The 18,165-nt window shown below is 54.5% G+C and overlaps 8 protein-coding genes across 8 annotated transcripts; 4 read left to right on the plus strand and 4 right to left on the minus strand.

The window, feature by feature from the left end:
• The first annotated feature begins 664 nt into the window (after nucleotides 1–664).
• On the plus strand, nucleotides 665–2,455 carry BDP81DRAFT_178538 (arginine-tRNA-protein transferase). The gene is made up of 2 exons (XM_060582243.1): nucleotides 665–890; nucleotides 988–2,455. Exons 1-2 carry the CDS (start codon nucleotides 860–862, stop codon nucleotides 2,241–2,243), a joined length of 1,287 nt encoding a protein of 428 aa, XP_060448118.1. The 5' UTR covers nucleotides 665–859; the 3' UTR covers nucleotides 2,244–2,455.
• A 786-nt stretch (nucleotides 2,456–3,241) lies between these two features.
• Nucleotides 3,242–4,824, plus strand: BDP81DRAFT_369232 (Snf7 family protein). The gene is made up of 3 exons (XM_060586583.1): nucleotides 3,242–3,609; nucleotides 3,758–4,121; nucleotides 4,204–4,824. Exons 1-3 carry the CDS (start codon nucleotides 3,572–3,574, stop codon nucleotides 4,435–4,437), a joined length of 636 nt encoding a protein of 211 aa, XP_060448119.1. The 5' UTR covers nucleotides 3,242–3,571; the 3' UTR covers nucleotides 4,438–4,824.
• Nucleotides 4,825–6,119: 1,295 nt separating this feature from the next.
• Nucleotides 6,120–9,795, minus strand: BDP81DRAFT_421159 (uncharacterized protein). Its single transcript, XM_060589902.1, has 5 exons — nucleotides 9,101–9,795; nucleotides 8,914–9,030; nucleotides 8,581–8,853; nucleotides 6,764–8,523; nucleotides 6,120–6,707 (listed from the first exon to the last, which is right to left on the minus strand). The coding sequence occupies exons 1-5, from the start codon at nucleotides 9,314–9,316 to the stop codon at nucleotides 6,536–6,538; spliced, it is 2,538 nt and encodes an 845-aa protein (XP_060448120.1). The 5' UTR covers nucleotides 9,317–9,795; the 3' UTR covers nucleotides 6,120–6,535.
• Nucleotides 9,796–10,396: 601 nt separating this feature from the next.
• BDP81DRAFT_313403 (mitochondrial carrier domain-containing protein) lies at nucleotides 10,397–11,609 on the minus strand (the record flags this gene model as incomplete). The annotated part of the gene is made up of 4 exons (XM_060583887.1): nucleotides 10,397–10,611; nucleotides 10,666–10,818; nucleotides 10,872–11,294; nucleotides 11,402–11,609. 4 exons carry the CDS (start codon nucleotides 11,607–11,609, stop codon nucleotides 10,397–10,399), a joined length of 999 nt encoding a protein of 332 aa, XP_060448121.1.
• A 2,206-nt stretch (nucleotides 11,610–13,815) lies between these two features.
• Nucleotides 13,816–14,294, minus strand: BDP81DRAFT_391608 (uncharacterized protein; the record flags this gene model as incomplete). Its single annotated transcript, XM_060587563.1, has 2 exons — nucleotides 13,816–13,912; nucleotides 13,987–14,294. 2 exons carry the CDS (start codon nucleotides 14,292–14,294, stop codon nucleotides 13,816–13,818), a joined length of 405 nt encoding a protein of 134 aa, XP_060448122.1.
• Nucleotides 14,295–14,642: 348 nt separating this feature from the next.
• BDP81DRAFT_458968 (50S ribosomal protein L3) lies at nucleotides 14,643–15,692 on the plus strand (the record flags this gene model as incomplete). The annotated part of the gene is made up of 1 exon (XM_060593486.1): nucleotides 14,643–15,692. The coding sequence occupies one exon, from the start codon at nucleotides 14,643–14,645 to the stop codon at nucleotides 15,690–15,692; it is 1,050 nt and encodes a 349-aa protein (XP_060448123.1).
• Nucleotides 15,693–15,944: 252 nt separating this feature from the next.
• Nucleotides 15,945–16,721, minus strand: BDP81DRAFT_458969 (cytochrome oxidase complex assembly protein 1-domain-containing protein; the record flags this gene model as incomplete). Its single annotated transcript, XM_060593487.1, has 2 exons — nucleotides 15,945–16,432; nucleotides 16,547–16,721. 2 exons carry the CDS (start codon nucleotides 16,719–16,721, stop codon nucleotides 15,945–15,947), a joined length of 663 nt encoding a protein of 220 aa, XP_060448124.1.
• Nucleotides 16,722–17,108: 387 nt separating this feature from the next.
• On the plus strand, nucleotides 17,109–18,114 carry BDP81DRAFT_404254 (uncharacterized protein; the record flags this gene model as incomplete). Its single annotated transcript, XM_060588904.1, has 2 exons — nucleotides 17,109–17,401; nucleotides 17,504–18,114. Exons 1-2 carry the CDS (start codon nucleotides 17,299–17,301, stop codon nucleotides 18,112–18,114), a joined length of 714 nt encoding a protein of 237 aa, XP_060448125.1. The 5' UTR covers nucleotides 17,109–17,298.
• Between the last annotated feature and the right edge of the window lie 51 nt (nucleotides 18,115–18,165).

Here is an 18,165-nt window from a genome sequence, read left to right on the forward strand (position 1 = left end):
GGGATAGAAAGGCAGCGGCTCACCCCTCGACTCTCACCTTGTCACAGTCACCGGACACATAGCGTACCCCTCCTCTCCGTCGGGCGTTTAGACGTCAAGCAGCCTCGGAAGCGATCACTTCGAATATCAGCCAACGTTTCGTGCTTGCCTAGCACTAGTCGAGCGGGCTGCTTCCCTGGCGCGTTAGTAGAGCGAGCAAGTCGCAGCAGACCAGACAGTCATGGACGACACAAGCATGCAGACCCCTGGCGATGCCTTGTCCTATATAACTCCAATCGGTGAGTCGTTCGTCCTATTCTCTCCTCCAACCATCTGCCCCCGTGCAGCTTCTCTCAGCCGCCGTTGGCTCGTGGCATTTTATGGGGTAGCTCCCTTGGTCGCTCTGGAAGTGGCTTAGTTGCCTTTTTCCTCGTGCATCTGTGCCGATCGATGTCACTGTATCCCATTCCCAGTCACACAAACCTCTGACTTCAATCCTTCAAATTCGGATCAAGTTGGGGGTTGTCTGCACGCCATGGATGCGTAATCCCACGCTTACCAGCCGATTTCCCTCCAAAATTTGGGATGTGTCCTCATCATACGTACATTGAACCCGAAGGCACGCGATTGGCTGTTACTTCTGTTCCATTTTCCCCCCTGGTCTCTGCTCCCGGCCTTCAAGGCCCTACGAGAGTTGTTCCCATTGTTTGATACACACATCTCGGAGACGACTTCAGGACTATGAGGCCTGGAAATTGCGCTTAGCTAGCTACTACTCAAGACTTTACATCGTATGGCTGGCTAATACATACTCAGGATACTCTAATTCATCGCGCTGTGGTTATTGTGGCCGCCAAGGCAAGAGTCAGTCAAAACGTGAATGCCATCCCTCGTTTTCCATATCGTCTCGTGTAAGCCGCACGTGGGCTTGCGGAATGGTGACTTGCAGTCGGCCACTGTGGGAGTCCCTGATCTGATCCGTCACTAACTTGAGCCTCTACTCGACAGGCTTCTCTTACTATGCCAAGTCCACATCTCTTACTCCTGAGTACTACCAGACCCTGCTGGATCACTACTGGAGGCGCTCCGGGACGACCCTCTATCGGCCGGACCAACTCCACGCGTGCTGCGTCCACTACACCCTTCGCTTAGACTCCACTCAATTCAAGCCCACCCGAGATCAACGACAAACCATCAACCGGTTCAACAAGTATCTAACGGGCGACGCCTACGTCAAGGAGGCAGCTCGTCTCCACCCTCGGTCACGCGAGCAGGCTAAGAAACGGGACTCTGAGTTCGACTTGATCGAGAGGGTCCACGAGGCGGAATACGACTCACTGCAGCTGCCTCCTGAGCCCGCCCATGTCTTCACCGTTACCCTAGAAGACGACGTCTTCACCGAGGAGAAGTACCAGGTGTATGAGAACTACCAGCGAGTCGTCCACGGGGAGGAGCCGACCGACATAACTCGCCGCGGCTTCCAACGCTTTCTGTGCGAGTCTCCGGTCCAGCGCAAGACAATCACGACGGCCGATGGCAAGGAGCAAAAGCTGGGCTCCTTCCATCAGTGCTACCGTCTGGATGGTAAACTGGTAGCCATTGGCGTACTGGACCTGCTTCCCCACTGCGTTAGCGCCGTATACTTCCTTTATCACGAGTCCATTCACAAATTTGCACCGGGAAAACTGGGCGCCATCCGTGAGATTGCCCTGGCACGGGAATATGGCTATCGTTACTGGTATCCCGGTTTCTATATCCATAGTTGCCCCAAGATGCGGTACAAGATGGACTACACGCCCCAGTATATCCTGGACCCCGAGACGCTGGCTTGGGATCTCATGGACAAGAGAGTTACGGGCCTTTTGGACAATAAGCCGTACCTGAGCTTATCGAAGGAGAAAGACGATGAACCGGCTGTTGAAGGAGACAAGGATACCTCAGATCAACCTACGGCTGGCCAAGAAGAGTCGACAGAAGACTCGAAGGACGACAATGCCGATGATGATGATACTTTCTTGTTCAACACAGGTATGCCAGGCATCATGTCACTTGACGAGGTCCGCTCACTCGAGGAGATGGACCATATCAAGCTGCGTATAGACGGCTCTGGACTTCTTTTCGAGACCGGCGATCTGGTCACGTGGGAGCGTCAGGATGTTGGAGTTAGCGGGTGCCTCAAGGCTGGCATTGCGGAGTTGGTGGCGGCATTGGGACCTGAGCTGTTGGAGGATATAGTGGTGGACTTTTGGAACCCCCATCTGTGAAGGATGGTTCTGGCTTGACTTTGCTGGTGGCCATGTACATCTCTACCAGTACTGCAACTAGTATCATAGTTGTGTGGAGCGAATGCAGGAATATGGAGCGTTGAAAGCCCGGTCTTGTGTGGCGTGATGATTGTTTCGTGAAACTCTGGCGTTCGCGATGTCTCGAGACTGGCCAGAGAAGGGGCAACAGTAATACTATCATGAGATTTTTCTAAAAGCCAGAGTGAAAGCCGGCCACATGCTGAGCCATATAATCGAGTATTGACTTGTGAGAGGTCATCAACATCCGGGGAAGATGGCATGCTCACCCACCTTCGACTTCCCTAAGATTTCATCCCAACTTCATCTTCACCGCCCCAATCAGAGCCTCTTAGTTGCCAGAACACCATTTTTGCCTCACTTATCTCCTTTTTCTTCGATAGGAAGTCATCACCAGGACCAGGATTCAGTCTCAACGTGTACACAGGAGATGTAGCTTACTCTGTGGCGGAAAGATGAGTGTACTCTCTTTTCGATTTTGAAGAATATCATTTCCGGCAGTTGAACTTTGCAAGTATACATTCCATTGACGGAGACATGAATGTAGGTAAAGTTGATTGATATCACTTATGGCTTTACTTGTCTCAGGGAAATGTCCTGAGTCATGTATGCCTGTCATCAGGTCTGCGATTAGACTGAGTACGGCTGATGATGTTGACTCAGACAGAAGTCATGAGATTTACTCGTCACTCAAGACCATGGAATATTGCCAACCATTACCCGACGAAGATGTAGCTGGCGATATCTCAATGTGGATGTTGAAGGCATGAAGTCGCAAACACGTTGGCCCAGTAACACGAATTACCTAAGACACGTTAGCTGCGCCCGTCGTACTTTCAGGAGCCTCAAACGGCCTTATCTTATCAGGGTCCGCAATCGCACCCACCTGATACATGGGGGAAAGAGCAATGACGAACTGCCCGCCTTTCCAACCCGCCCACCCTCGGAGCACTCACAGCGGTGGCCCCAGTCCATCCTCCGTCGCAGCGTTGCGCCTCGAAACCGAGCCGGTTCAGGCACGAGACCAACTCAACCCTCCATTCCTCCTCCGTCACCGATCACCGGTATCGCGTGCCCGACCGACCGACCGAACTACCTCCGAAACCTCGTGCACCGAATACCCACGGGCTACTTCATTTCGCCTTTTCTGCTTTACGTTGCCATACTCCGTATACAACACCCTCTTCGCAACGAAGTCGGCCCCCTCCAACTTCCTCCCGACTAACGAGACAAAACACCGTCGCCGAATCGCATAGTCTCATCGCATCCTCCTCCTCCTCTTCTTCAAAATGGGCGGCAACACAAGTAAAGTCACCGCCCAGGACAAGTACGTCACCAGCTCCCAATCCCACCGAATATCGCGCGCGCGCATGCGAAGCTCGTGATGCGCAATGCGCGATGCGCCCTCACCCATCCATCCAACCACGGCCATGATAGAAACCAACACCCGCTAACCCTCGATACTCTTCCTCCAGGGCAATCTTAGACATGAAGCTCCAGCGCGACAAGCTCCACCAGTACCAGCGCCGCATCACAGTCCTAACAGACAAGGAGACGGCCATCGCGAAGCAAATGCTCGCAAAGGGCGACAAGCCGCGCGCCCTCCTCGCCCTCCGCCGCAAGAAATATCAAGAATCCCTCCTACAAAAGACAGACGCCCAGCTCGAGCAGCTCGAGAAGCTCACGTCGTCGGTCGAGTTCGCCATGATCCAAAAGGATGTCGTCTTTGGTCTGCAGCAGGGCACCAAGGTGCTCAAGGAGATTCACTCCGAGATGGGCGGCATCGAGCACGTGGAGAAGCTCATGGGCGAGACGGCTGATGCCATCGCTTATCAGAGGGTACGGGAAACGGCCACGATGTGCAGTCCAATGTGTGTTTTTGGAAACTTGGCTAACAGTACATTCTTTACCCACGTTGTAGGAAGTTAGCGAGATGCTTGGGGGCCGTATATCAGTCCAAGACGAGGAAGAAGTCGAAGACGAGCTCGCCGCGCTCGAGGCCAGCGTCGCCGGCGAAGATGCTATCCGCAACCCGCCCAAGCAGCACAAGCTCCCCACGGTGCCCGACACGGAACTACCGGTCCCGCAGGGCGAGGAAGAGGAGCCCGAGGCGCAGCAGCCGATTCGGACGAGGCAGCCCATGTTGGCTTCATGATCGGGCGTCTCTTTGGACGTGTGTTCCTTCCTGATCTTTCCCATTTATTCTTAGCACATCTTTCTTATCTTTACGTTCTTGATGATACAAGGGGGGGCCTTCAAGCATGCGGGGGAATTTCTGGTTGCATTTTCATGGAGTTTGAGGTGTGGCAGCATGTCTTTTCTTTTTCACATCTATAGTAGTTTTCTTCATCTCTGCGCGCGGCAATATGTCACTAGACGGGGGGCGGGACGGTTCGACATGTTTGCTTTTTTGAATTCATCAACTACACCATTGCATTGTTTCGGAATGTGCCGTTACTTGGCTGCTAGAATCAACTCTCAGGGGGTTCAATACAAATGAGCTGATGATCACATCGATATTGATTCAAACCAGGATTCACAGTATAATGATGGCTAATTCGGCAAGTGATTTATTGAAGATGGGTATCCCGTGCTCCTCGTTTCTTTTCAGAGTGAACTTCGCTACCAGTGCCTCTGCGGCAATGGCTCTGAGAGCTTTCTTCCTCTTCCTCTAACGCTAGGCCATAGAAACGGAGGCTCATTCAATCTCCCGCTGGTTGGGGGCAGTGTCTTGCCTGCAGGACCTATTAGTGAGTGGATACTAGCAGATCGGGAGGGAGCGGGAAAGGGGTACCTTGGTTGTAAAGGAGTGTGTGATGGGATATAAATACTATATCATTCTCCCCAAATACTAAAGTAAGTTTTACAGTTTTTCTATATTACTTGGATTCCTCAGACGACACGATGCCGGTATAATATTAATTCCAATTCTGGCGGAGCTTTTGTATACATTATATGTTAAGGAACTACCTAAAATATCCCATTATTTCTAGTACGGAGGGCGGCATGGAAGGGTCAGTAGACATCCCAGAGACGTAGGACAGCCAAAAGCACGCCGTATACCAAACCGAATATTCCCATGACCCCCTACCCCCCGAAGGTTCCTGCCTGCCTTGCCATCTTATATATACCCCCTCAACCCCAATCCAGTCACCAGCCAGGAGGCGCCCGTCTAGGTCGACGGGTCAGGTCAAACTGGCTGGGTGGTGGAGTGGTCTATGGTCAACAGTTCAAATTTCCGCCAACCAGCCTTACTCGACGACAGGCTCAGCGCATACCCCCCAGAGTTCGAATCCCAGCATGAGCACCAAGAGATGTAGCCCCCAGTTCAGCACCGGGTGGGGTGAACTCTTTTTTGAGTCTCATCGTCCAAGTATAGGTCTGTGTAATCTGATGGCGCGAACAAGTCTCCTTTTTTTTCCCCTGACACTGAGGGGTCAGGGAAGAACTGAGGATTACTTACACTCACTCATCCATCATCCAGACGTCCAGAAGCGGTTGATTGATTGATTGGGTAGACTAGAAAGATGCTCTCGATAAGTCGAGAGGCAATAAGATGAAGTGCTCCCGCTTCTGACAACCAATTGTAGATTTCGGAACAGCCCGGAATAGAAAATCGTTGTTGGCTGTTCTTCGCATCATCATCCTCGACGATGGCTTGGCTATTTGCTCGCTGTCTACCGCAGACTGGGTGGGTATCCTCGGAATCATCAACAAAACTTCGACTACCCTACCAAGCCCGTGTACGCGCAGGACAGCCATGTGTTGTGACCAACGGAAATTCCGAAAGGGACTATTGTGAGTGTGACATCTTGAGACGGAGGGTGATGCCTCGTAGTCATGTCAGCATATCCACGAAGATATGTAACGGTGCTTTCCGTCGTGCAATGAATTCGATGTGGTTCTTTAACATGTTCTCATTCGGATGGGTTTCCCATCCATAGTCCTCCACTAAAACGCAGACGAGAGCAGTTTATGCTCATCGTCTTTGGGTATCATATCTAACAACTCCTTCCATGCATCCTCCCCAAGCTGTCACTGGCTGACTGGCCCTTCTGTTCCCTAACGAAGAAAAGACTTATACCTCGCCCGTCCGTCCATGGTGATTCTCAAAAACAATACCCCTCATCGGCGGATGCTGGTAATCCATGAACGCCTTGCATATGCTGCCATCCCTGATCCTAACCACACATGGTTGCATAATCATTACGATTATGAACAGTGCTGGAAACATATTCCATGTCTAGTCGTGCTTACTCGAGCACGATTACGTCGTCATTTGAGCGCGGCCACTGGCGCGGTTGCGATGGCCTGTATCGGTCGGACCTAAACGGATCCTCAGGTCCTGGAGCTGGCATGGCGTGTCGATGAACGGGGACACCGTATGCTCCCTGCATCGAGTGATGTTGCGAATGCTCATATGGCCTATATGTGATCCGAGTTAGTTCGTAGATTTCGAGCGCTTTTCGCAGCTAACTTACGCTCCGCCATATACAGGCGACCGGACTCCGCGCTGAGCAAGGCCGTCATTTCGAACTGCCTCCACACGTTCATAAGTGTGCACCGGATAGGCTAGATCAGCTTGATGCGGCCTCTCCACGCGCCTAACGTAGATGGCCTGCCCGGAAGGTTCGGCTGGTCGATATGACGGCGGCTGTTGTGCAGTCCGATAGTCATCGAGACGGGAACGACCATCAACACCATATGTAGAATGCCTGGGTTCGGCGACAGGGCGCTCTCTAAGCCTGAGAAAGCCCTCCTCTTCCAGTCCATTGCGCTGATTGATGTTGTTCTCCCGTAAGCGAATGAAGCCTTCGTCCATTGAATTGAAACGCTGAGCATCCGGGCCACGATCACGTCCGGGACGGTGGACAGCAAGGATCTCAACATCGGGGCCAAATCTGTCCCTAACGCTCTCGCCTGTGCCAAGAACGACTGTACCTGGGTGAACATTGTGATCCTCAATCATAATGGGATTGGCTCTTTCTCCTGGGACACTGCCTTGACGTCGTCTCAAATTGTCCTCTCGGTGGATGATTCTATCAGCGTAAACCTGAGGTCGGGGAGGGCCACGATCTCGCATGGGCTGCTGATACACGAGTGGCCGAGCTGAATCCTGTGGCACATTGCGATATAATGGTTCAAGCGGTTGAACAATGTCCTGGCCATCACGCAAAGGTCTCGCATGGATGGGATGACTTTGGTAGATGGGGGGTTGATGGACGTAACGCTCCTCTCGTACCATTGGGCCACGGGGTGGGGAGTTCAGACGCGGGTACAGCTCATCACCTCTGCGGTCCGTGAATTCCACCATGCCACGGGAATAGCGTGATGGAGATCTCACACCGTCAGGGGATCTCGGCTCAATGGATGGGTGGAGGAAATCTTGCAGCTGGTTGCTCTCTCGAGCCCGGGCACCTGCGTGGTTTGAGGGACCGAGACTGGGAATGTCGCCAGCTCCATTTACCTTGGGTCTCCCATAGGCACTTTCCATGTGCTGCCTGGGCTCATATGCGTTGTTGCGGGCCGGTGCAGGGGGTAGCCTCATCTGCGAGCCCGCGCGATTGATATGCCCCATGGGAACTCTGTTCTCGATGAATTCAACAGGCGGACCCTGTTGATGCGCTCCGTGACTAACGGAGCTGCCTGCCTGGTTCGTGCGATCATCGGGCCCGCGCTGCCGCTGTCTGGCGTTATCCCAGGCAGCGTTTGCAGCAGCCTCATAACGACTGAAGTTACGCTCACGGTGCTTGGCCCGTCTGCGTGCCTTTTTGTAAGCCCTCTTGGACATCCCGGGCGTGGCAAGGGGCATTGGGGATCCTGGATGTGATGGTATCGCTGTCGACAAGCGTTTATCGCGGTTAGCGACGTTCTGGACTACGGCCGGCTCCGATACTCTGCCAACGTTGTGGGACCTGGTGATGAGTACCTCCGACGAGTCAGAGTCGGGCTCCTCGCCCGAGTCCTCATCGTCAGAGTCGTCAGAGAGAACCACGACCTCGCGAAGGATTTCATCAAGCTGGTTGCGGCCATTTTCGTCGTCGCCTCGCCACTTGACGAGGAAATCCAGGCAAAGCTGCTCGGTAACTCGCCTGGCATTATGCCAAGTGGTCTCCCTAAGGAGTTGGTCATATCTGGTATGGTTATGTCGAATGTGTGCCAGGACGGCAAGCTGCACTCGCCGCGACAGAGACAGGTCCTGCTGGAGCCCTACGACTAGGTCGCCTTTGAATTTTGTTCCCTATAGTATTTGTTAGCACCTACCGATCTCACCCATAAACTTCACGGCATCACAAACCTTTTGGAAGGCATGGTCGATAATCTGCTGCCGGTCGGTATTCGGAATCCGAGGGAATAGTTCTCGTAGGGCGGCGTCCGCCTGCTTATCGATTTCGTTCTGTTTCTCGGGAATCTTCTCGACCTGAGCGTCGCCTTGACCTATGAGCTCCGGCTCGTTGACACTGTCCAGTCCTAGTTCCTCCAGAGCCCTATCCACGATATACTCGCGAATGTGGTGTCCGACACGGTGAATTTGTTGACTCAAGTCCGTGGCGTTATTCTTGGCCATGGTCTAGATCACATCTGATCAGCAATCTTCTTCCGCGGTTGTTGATTTTCGACACTGTCTTACCACAATGTAGACCGAGGCCCCCGTCTCTCTTGAGATGTCCTTGCATCGTTCGGTCAGTTCAGGATTGCCAAGGGGGATATGCCTCATCCCAGGAGGCGGGGTTTTGTTTGTTGTAATCTGGCGCAGTGTTGGTTAGTCCGGTGGTCGTGGGGTCGGGTATCGAGGGGACCGCCTCGGCGCGGCATACCTGGAAGAGCAGAGGCTTCTTCTTGTCTTTGTTCTCGACGAACTCGAAGTACGACTGGTGTTTGCTGTTGTTGACCACAGTAACTGGCTTCGCGGCGACGAGTCCTGGCGGCAGCGGCGCGCTGCGATCAATGGCTTTATTGACCTTGCCAGCCTTGCGGTGGCGATCCTTGGCCCCGGTACCCGGGCCAGGGTGTGGTTTCTTCTCTCTCCCCATGTCTGATGATGCTCCTTTATTATCAGCTTACCATGGTGGTTCGAAGACCAAAGTGCTGTCTAAGGCTGCCCCTCAGGAAAGAAAAAAAAAAGATGATGAAAAACGACAGTTAGTGAAAGGGATGACAATCTTTGTCTCGCACCAGAGCCAGCACGGAGACAGGGTGGTGTCCAAGTCAAGTACGTCAAGCCAGAAGGCGCGCGTCTGCAAAGTTGCACCTTCTTCCCGAAGGCGTCGACGTCAGCAAGTGGTACTTGCTGCGCGAAGGAAACGGTAAAAGCAGTGGTCACGCAAAGCGGTAGACAAGAAGGAAAGTTCAAGTTTCCAGGCGGCGGAAACTTGGAAATCTGCGACTTGTCAAAAGCAGTTGCGGCAGGAGCTCGTTGCACTCGGATAAGACGCGCGTGCGGTGGTGCTTGGATAAATGCGTGGGAGCAAAAGGTCACAAGTCACGACGGAAACGCCAGGGCTGGTTGAGGCAAAGACGTTCCAGTTGAAGACGCAGACGCAGGAAGGCCCAAAAGAAGTCGGGTCGCAACTCGGATTCCTGCTAGGTACTATCGGCACGTGATGATAGTGGCGGGGTGTTCCTGCACGGGCCCACCGATCTTCAGCCAGGTGCGTGAACTTACTTGTAGGCATGCTTAATTGCCTACCTTGCCTAAAACCATATACCGAGATTAAGCGCCCATACGAAAGAATCGTCAAGAGGCTGGGCAAGGGAGGTCCGAACGGGTAAACCGAGGTTGTTTCAATCGAAACTTTACTACAGAGGATGCGTCTAGACCCTCACTTGCTCGAGGCGCGCCGATGTTCAAGGCATGAGCAGCCATCATGTCCCGGACATTGAACAGGCTAAGGTCACCCAACGAAGCATCGCATTCTTTTTCAATATCGTCATTTGATTGCAGTCGAATCCAAACTACAACTTGGTTCCTGTCCGTGCTTCCATTCCATTGTCCCAAATATGCTCGGTGGTTTACATCAACCTCCGAGCCAAAACGCCATCGACCATTATGTATGCGTTTGTTCAACTGCAACATTCACAGCTAGCAAGTAGTTCATGCGAATCATAATTTCTTAGTTGTCGTCCAGAGAGTTGAGATGCTTCTTCGTGAATTCGAAGGCAGAGAAAAAGATGGCGTTGACGACGCATGAGCGACCCATTGAAACCCCCAGTCCGCGATACATATTTCGTTTGAAGAATTCTATCTTCGGGGGCGGCTCAACTTGTTGCCCTTTCGAGTACAAGAGTGAGTTTCGCTGGTAGATGCTCTTTGCCGAGTCGATGGGGTCTACCAAAGGATCAGCGTCACTTGCCCGAGGTTTCTTATACGAGAAGCACATACATATCATTGCCCAGGATACTATCCCGCACATACCCCCAGAGATGACAACCGCAAACTTGTTAGTCGTTGGGTGGTCGCCACCAAACGTAGTTCCGAGCTGTTTTCCGCTCTCGTAGACCATGAAGTAAATGGCCGTTCCCAACGTATCTCGCACTGCAATGGTCAGCTGAGGGATTTGATGGGGTTGTACGCCTGGGCAGACTTACACAAGTGCAAGTTGAAGCCAGTGTAAAGCCCCAGAGCACCCCTATGGCGAACAATGTTGCGCATGGTCTTGAAAGTGCCCTTATTCTGGTAGCTTGCTGCAACCTGGTGTCCATTGGTGGCGCGGCAATTTGCTTCCTTGAGCTTTTGCTGGTCTGACAACAAGACGGCCACCTGCGCGCTGAGCTTGGTCAACTCAAAGGGGCAGGCGAGAAGCGTGATGCATGAGCCGGCGGTGGCGCCGGCAGCTCCAAAACAGGCAATGGAGTACAGATTGGGATATGTGCCTTTCGTATTAACATGTTGCAACACGTCGAATCCCAAGGCGTTCTTAACCCAGCCGGAGTAGTTATGTTTGGCGCGTTGGTAAATCGAAAAGGACATGGTTCGGACGAGTGTGATACTGGCCATTGGGGCAAGGACGCCTAGTGAGGGGCAAAAGAAGGTTAGTTAACGGGATCATGACTTGGGGCGAGATGAGGGGTCGCGTGTGCAAGGGAGGTGGAGGAAGAGGGACGGAGGGACTCCTTACCCCGAAAGAAGCCTCTCAACTTCTCGGTGCGATATGTGTGCTTCACACAATCGAGGAAGCCTTCGTATCGGTAGGTCTGCATTCGCGTTTTCACGCTATCGAGGGGAAAGGCGAGGACAGTCGAGAACATGCTCGACGTGCTGGCGGCGATCTCGGTGCGGTAGCGCTTGACCAGCCTCTGCGGGCGCTCTTCCTGAGCTCGAGGCATGATCGCAGTCGGTTGGCGGGCCGGAACATGGTGTATTTGGTGATATTCGGATTCTGTCGCTGGCATGCTTCTAGCAGTGGCGGTTTGGCAGCGCCTTCAGACGGTGATCTCGTGGGGAGAGATCAAGGTCTTCAGCGCGGTCGTGATACGGCCCTTTGCCAGTTGGGGTTTTGGTCCATCCAGACCGCGCAGCAGGTGGAGTGTTGGTTTGGGCGAGCGACAGACGGGGTGACGACGTCGCGAAGGTTGGAGGACTGACGGCGAGAAGCAGAAGGGAAACAGAAACGATGGTGGTGATGACGAGTCGAGTGGTCAGAGATGTAGAAAGAGCTGTCTTAAGGCAGTCTGGGGAATCGAGAGCTGAACCCCCGGGAATTGACGCTGTTGTGCCCGCTAACCATGAGAGATTTGCGGGTTAGGATGAAAGAGAGAAGAAGGGAAGAAGCGTCGAGAGTGTAGGCGTGAACTACCTAGTACTACGGATACTTCTGAGGTAACTCGGATTGCGGGGTCGGCAGTGGGAATCTACGGCGTAGAAAGATACATACGCATCACAGACTCTTGTATTCGTAGCGTCACCTCAGCTAAGTATCCGTAGTTCAACGTACGATTACGGCTACAACTACAGCGCACAACCTTGCCTTTTCCCTGACCTCATGGCAAGCTCAGTCCAGCACCTGGCCCCCTCATCATCCCCTTCTTACCTCAACTCCAGTGACCGGGAGAGGTTCCGACTCTGCGCTGGTTGTATCAGGAGGTACCTTCAAAACGACGACCATTCCAGAGCTGCAGGACCAGGGCAGTTCGTGGTGCGGAAAGCTGCATCCTTTCCGCACCTGGGAGGCCCCCCTTCGGCCCCGCCCAGCGACCAGTCGTACCACTGCTGATTGGTATCTCCAGGACGCACCTCACTTCGCAGCAACAGATACCTACAGTGATACCTGTGCCTTAGTGTCTGGGTCCACTGAAACGGGACCAGGGCCCCGTTGGATCTCCAACGATTCTGCGCTTCTCATTTGTTCCTCCCGGTAGCGGCCGCTAACACCAATCAGCCCAGATTGGCCAGTTCTGCCATTTCAAGAATCCACCGTCACAAGCCAGAGACGCCTCTCCCATTCTCCGCGGTGGGCTATCTCAAGTGTCACTGACTGTTTTCTCACCCGAGCTTTTGGGGATATCGTACTTGTCCAAACGGACAACTCGGTCGACCACCTTACGACAACAGCGGGTCGGTTTCACGGGGCGAGCTATTTTGTTTCCGAATTGGGTATTTTTGGTTCTCACAAACAGATCCCTAATGGAACCACTCTTTTTTTATATCTCCCCGTACCGGCAAAGGGCCGACCACCACCGCCCTGGCGGCCGAGACTCTTGGCTCCGACACGGGGGGTGTATACGGGGGGTTCGCCTCAACTCTCCCCTCTCAGCCCTCAGCTCAGTCCGTGAAGGTTGGGTACCTCATTTCTCGCTCACTTCCCAACCTTTGGGGCAGAACGCCCGCCATGTGCGACGAACGTCATTGTCTCCTAGACGCAGCCATCGACTCATATCCCCCCTTTCACCTTTCGACTGTTTTCTCTGTTGAGTGATACTGTCTCAATGTCTCTGGCCTCATTCGGGGGGGATTCTGAAGCAAAGACCCGCAAGAGGCGAGAACAATGAGCTCAGAAACAGTAAGAATCAACATACAAGCGGGCGCCAGCAGCGCTTCGCCAGCAAATTATCGACCATGCAGCCATCAACAGCTTGACGTCTGCTCCAACCCTCACGTAGCCAAACGTGCTAGCCAACCACAGGTGAGCCGTTTCACTTGCTGACCCCGCGCATCTGCAGATCGCCCACCTGGCAAAGGTCGCACCAGCGATCGTTTCTCTCCCCGACGCCAGTTTCCTCCAATGGCTTACCCTCGGATATGAGAATACCTACTGCGTCGCGACCTCTCGGGGTTATCGTGTTCCGTTCCGTCTTCCCGCCGTCTTCCCACCCTGGCACCACAACAAGCCTCGATGCGTGGTATCTGGGCTGATGATCCCGTCTGGGCATGCTGAGTTTGGTCACTTACTCGGACCTTCAATGCCTGTATGTTCCAGTATGATAGAAGAGCTTGAGAGCCTCAGAAATGAGTAAATCTATACTCGTTGGTGAAGATGAGTGCAGGCTGTAGAGTGACAATTCGGCCAAGAGTATGATGACTTGCACGAGACCATCATCTCAGTCGAATGCCCATCGACTTGTTCAGCATGTTTATCGTCATGTCATAGTGATTATACGCTGTAGCCTTCATGTTGTTGGCCTCTTGGATGCTGAATGAGTCAACGTCAGCGACCATGTCTCTCATAATCAAACAGAACGGAAGTCAACCAGAAGAAAAACTCACACGTCCTTGCTCCGAGATTCCGAGTCCTTGCGGTAGCTGACCTTCCACGTATCCATATGCTGCCTCTCATACGCCACGCGAACGAGGTTCTTGAGGACTTTGTGCTCGATACCGGCCTCTCTGCGAGCCGCCTGTATAAACCAGAGTGTCCTCTTGGACACTTCCGGGTCCCACGCCGCGCTCTTGTCGCGAAACGACGCCCTCAGCTGGTCGCGGACGGTGTACCTGTGTGGCGGTGCGAATTGGACTGCCCGGAGGAGCTCACGGTAAAGATGTCTATATGCATGGATGATAGGTGTTTTATCCATCTTGGCTTCGATTCGTGAGCTTTGCCTTGTAGAAGATGAGTTTCGTTGGGATGAATGATTTCGGATTTTGTGCTTCAGGAATTCTTCAAACAGCAAACATTTAAATGAATGATTAAGTAGTATGCTTGACGGCGAAGTAAATGTCAACTACATGTAAAGGTGAGAGAAGACCCTGGCAAGAGCTCCCGGGAAGCTCAGTGACCATTTCAATTCAAGGAGGTGCACGGGCCACTTTCAAGATTTCCACCCCAGGCACTCAGATCCGACCTCAACTCCAAAAAATTCCATCGCCGACCTCACACCAGACCACCTCAACCCGCCCTCAATCCCACCCCCCGGCCATCCACCATGGCGCCCCGACTACCCCCGAGCTGCCTCCAGCTCCTCCGATCGACGACGACGACGATATCAAACACCTGCTCCGCCGCCGCCAATGCCTCGGCCGTCATCGCCCCACGCCTCCAGCTCCTCCCTTTCACCGCGAAGCGCGGTGTAAAGTACGGCTGGTCGACGGCGCCCAAGCGCAGCAAGCCCACCCGTTTCAACCAGCCCACCGCCGGCCTCCCCGTTCTCACCACCGGTCCCGCCGCCGCCCTCGCCCGCCGCGAGAAGACGACGCCCCTCCGCACCGGCGTCCTCGCCGTCAAGAAGGGCATGACGGCCATCTACTACGGCAAGAAGCGCATCCCCTGCACCGTGCTCCAGCTCGATCAGGTTCAGGTCGTCGCCAACAAGACCCGCCCGGACAACGGCTACTGGGCCGTCCAGGTCGGCGCGGGTTCCAAGGAGCCGCGCAACGTCGAGAGGCCGATGCTGGGCTACTACGAGGCCAAGGGCATCGCGCCCAAGCGCCACCTGGCCGAGTTCAAGGTCCGCACCAAGGAAGGGCTGCTGCCCGTCGGCGCCCAGCTGTTCCCCGACTGGTTCCAGACGGGCCAGTACGTCGACGTCCGCTCCAACAGCCGCGGCATGGGCTTCGCCGGTGGTATGAAGCGCCACGGCTTCGCGGGTCAGGAGGCGTCCCACGGTAACTCGCTCAACCACCGCACCATCGGTACCACCGGCCCCTCGCAGGGTTCCGGTTCCAGAGTCATGCCCGGCAAGAAGATGCCCGGACGGATGGGCAACGAGCGCGTCACGATGCAGAACCTGACGGTGCTCAAGGTGGACAACGAGCTGGGCGTCGTGCTCGTCAAGGGCGCCGTCGCGGGCCCAAAGAACTGCATCGTCAAGCTGCAGGACGCCGTCAAGAGGAAGGCGCCGGCGCTTCCTTACAGGCAGGACAAGTTGAAGGAGCTGTTGGAGGCCAACGTGGATGGCGAGGCGAGATTGCAGGAGGCCAGAGAGAGGCACTTGGAGCTGAAGAAGGAGAGGAAAGAGATCCCGGCACTTGTATAGATATCGTCCACCCCCATTTTTCCTCCGCTGTTGTTTACGAAAGTCTGTGTACTATACATGTTGTACATTTATCACCCCCTGAAGAGAGGCGCATAGCTTTAGGGTCATTATCTCGCCCGACCCGAATTTCAACCCAATGACTTGACTACTTTCGCCTCATGCATGCTTTTGATGACGAGCCCCTAAAGAGTGCCTCTAAGTGGCCGTAGTGCTGCCGTGTTCAACCATCCACCCCAAGCGAGTCTCCGTCTCTCACTTGATATTCTGTCTGAACCCCCTCGTCTCCGCCGCCGACACCACAGCCTCAAGATCATCCTCACTCAAATCATCACCCGGAATCGACCCCTTGAACGGATCCGCCCCGTCAAGCAAATCAATCACCCTCCCGTCAGGCGTCTCCAAGCTCCACTCGGTCGTCTCAAACAACCCCTTGTGCGACGTCCGGTAGCTGGCAAACTTCATGACGGCCTCGTTGCGCGACCCCTTGACGCTGAAGCTGATGTCGATGCGCCCGTGGAGCTGGTTCATCTCGCCGGCGATCCAGGGGATCTGGTGCTTGAACTGCACCTCGTCGCCGAGGTACTCGCGGGCTTTCGGGGAGGTGCGGAGCGCGTAGAGGGTCGAGGCGATGACGGGGGAGGAGGACTTTTGGTAGTTGAAGATTGCGATGCTGCTGAGGGCGATGGCGGCGGCGAAGAGGGGGAGGGTGCGGGACCAGCGGAAGGTGATTTGGTTGAGGTCTGTTTGTGTAGGATTGGAGGTCAGTGGATGGACGGCAACGGGGGAGAGAGGGAGGGGGAGAGAGAGAGAGAGAGAGAGAGAGAGAGAGAGAGAGAGAGAGACGGGGAGCGGACCTGGGAGTTCTCGGTCGGCGCGCCGCTCCATCAGCGGTCCTGACCCGGGCTTGGGCGCCGCGGTCGCCCATCTCCTTTGAGCCTGCGCTCTGAGCTGCTGCGGCTGCTGCCGTTGCCTCGCGGCGGCGCTGCGCAGCGAGAAGGCGAACCTCCCGGTGACTGTGTTTGAGAACATGCTCGAAAATTAAAGCCTTGTGGTATCCAGGCGCCCTTCGAGTTAAATTGGGCTACCGCGTCCGTGGAGTGTGGTCGGTTTGGATTTCGTGATGCCGGATCGTGGAGTCTGGGTCAAATTCTCGGGATGCTCCGAATCAGACCATGCGAAGTTCGGTCAGTTCGGTCGGTTCGGTCTCGACTCTCGGTAGGCGGGCCAAAGCTCTCTTTCAAAGAAAATTCCCGGGGTCCTGGCGCGGGCGTTTGGAGAGGAAAGAAAAAAGCAATCGATAAACACCAACCAATCAGACCCCCAGTTCAAGACCCCTGTCGCACATTGTCCAGCTGGCGCGCGTCATAAGGCTGAGTGGTCACGGCCCCCCGCGAGAGGTAGGGTAAGCTCCATCTACACCTTTCAATACTGTTACCTGTGGTAGCCTACCAACCTACCCAGGCTTCTACGAATCTGTCTTCATCGACTAGACTTGTTAAACTACAAGACCAGGTGTCTGCGCTTCTACCAACTCCGACTTCGTTACACAAACACCAGCGATCCGCTACAACCATCGCGCATTCGGAAATCCCCCCAAACACCAAAAATGGCAGAACCTCAAGGTGCAGCCGCTCGTCTGCGGCGCACATTCCACTATCCCACAGACGACGATTCAGCAGACTCACAGCCAGAAGCCATGGATGAAGAGGGTACGCAAGACACCCCCCAAAAAACCTCCCCATTCGCCTCTCTTTCAATCCCATCATCAATATCTCCAACACCAAACTAACACCTCCCACTCCCAACCACAGAACAAGAAACCCTCATCCGCCGCCTCGCAGAAGACAACGTAACCCGCAACGCCCAATTCGCAACCGCCCTCCTCGCCCTCCCCCTCCTAACAACGATCCCCTACATCTTCAACCTAGCCCGCCTCTCCGCCCCTCTCACCTCCCTCCTCTCCCTCACCTCCCTCCTCTCGACCGCCTACCTCCTCCACACCCAACCCCCAGGCGCGACCGGCATCCCCTGGCTCGAAGCTTGGGCCCGACCAAAGACCCCGCGCCCCAGCCCGGCCTCCTCGCTCGAGTCCTCGACCTCGTCCGTTTCTGGTGGTCCATCGTCCTACCAACCCATCCAGACGACGCAGAGGAGACGCAGGCGGAGTTCGTTCTCGTTTGCAGAGGAGCAAAAAGGTCCGTTGGAGCTGTATTTACCGTACCTCAACCTCGGGCTCTGCGCTATGCTCGTCCTGGCGGGCTTGGCGACAAAGTCGAGCGACAAGGCTACGTTTGGCCACGTGGGGTTGGGGAACTTGCCCGCTATAGTGTACGTTGTTGTTCTGATCGCAAAGGTGGTCATGGGCAGCGTCGATCCGGAGAAGGAGTTGGCCTCGCTCAAGTATGGATTCAAGGGCGCGTAAGCTTACAGCAAAGTACATAAGTACGGGACGGCGGGTATGTGTATTGTTTGT

Source organism: Colletotrichum phormii (assembly GCF_030913505.1).
Source record: "Colletotrichum phormii strain CBS 102054 chromosome Unknown BDP81scaffold_5, whole genome shotgun sequence".
NCBI classification, from domain to species: Eukaryota; Fungi; Ascomycota; class Sordariomycetes; order Glomerellales; family Glomerellaceae; genus Colletotrichum; species Colletotrichum phormii.

Excerpts from the sequence above, each read along its gene's own strand:
- BDP81DRAFT_178538 (XM_060582243.1), top strand. The coding sequence starts at position 860 with ATGCCATCCCTCGTTTTCCATATCGTCTCGT. Across the intron at positions 891-987 it reads CGTTTTCCATATCGTCTCGT|GCTTCTCTTACTATGCCAAG; the intron begins GTAAGCCGCACG and ends TCTACTCGACAG.
- BDP81DRAFT_421159 (XM_060589902.1), bottom strand. The coding sequence starts at position 9,316 with ATGGGGAGAGAGAAGAAACCACACCCTGGCCCGGGTACCGGGGCCAAG. Across the intron at positions 8,854-8,913 it reads GGGCCTCGGTCTACATTGTG|ACCATGGCCAAGAATAACGC; the intron begins GTAAGACAGTGT and ends GATGTGATCTAG. Across the intron at positions 6,708-6,763 it reads TCGCCTGTATATGGCGGAGC|GCCATATGAGCATTCGCAAC; the intron begins GTAAGTTAGCTG and ends GATCACATATAG.
- BDP81DRAFT_369232 (XM_060586583.1), top strand. The coding sequence starts at position 3,572 with ATGGGCGGCAACACAAGTAAAGTCACCGCCCAGGACAA. Across the intron at positions 3,610-3,757 it reads AAAGTCACCGCCCAGGACAA|GGCAATCTTAGACATGAAGC; the intron begins GTACGTCACCAG and ends CTCTTCCTCCAG. Across the intron at positions 4,122-4,203 it reads ATGCCATCGCTTATCAGAGG|GAAGTTAGCGAGATGCTTGG; the intron begins GTACGGGAAACG and ends CCCACGTTGTAG.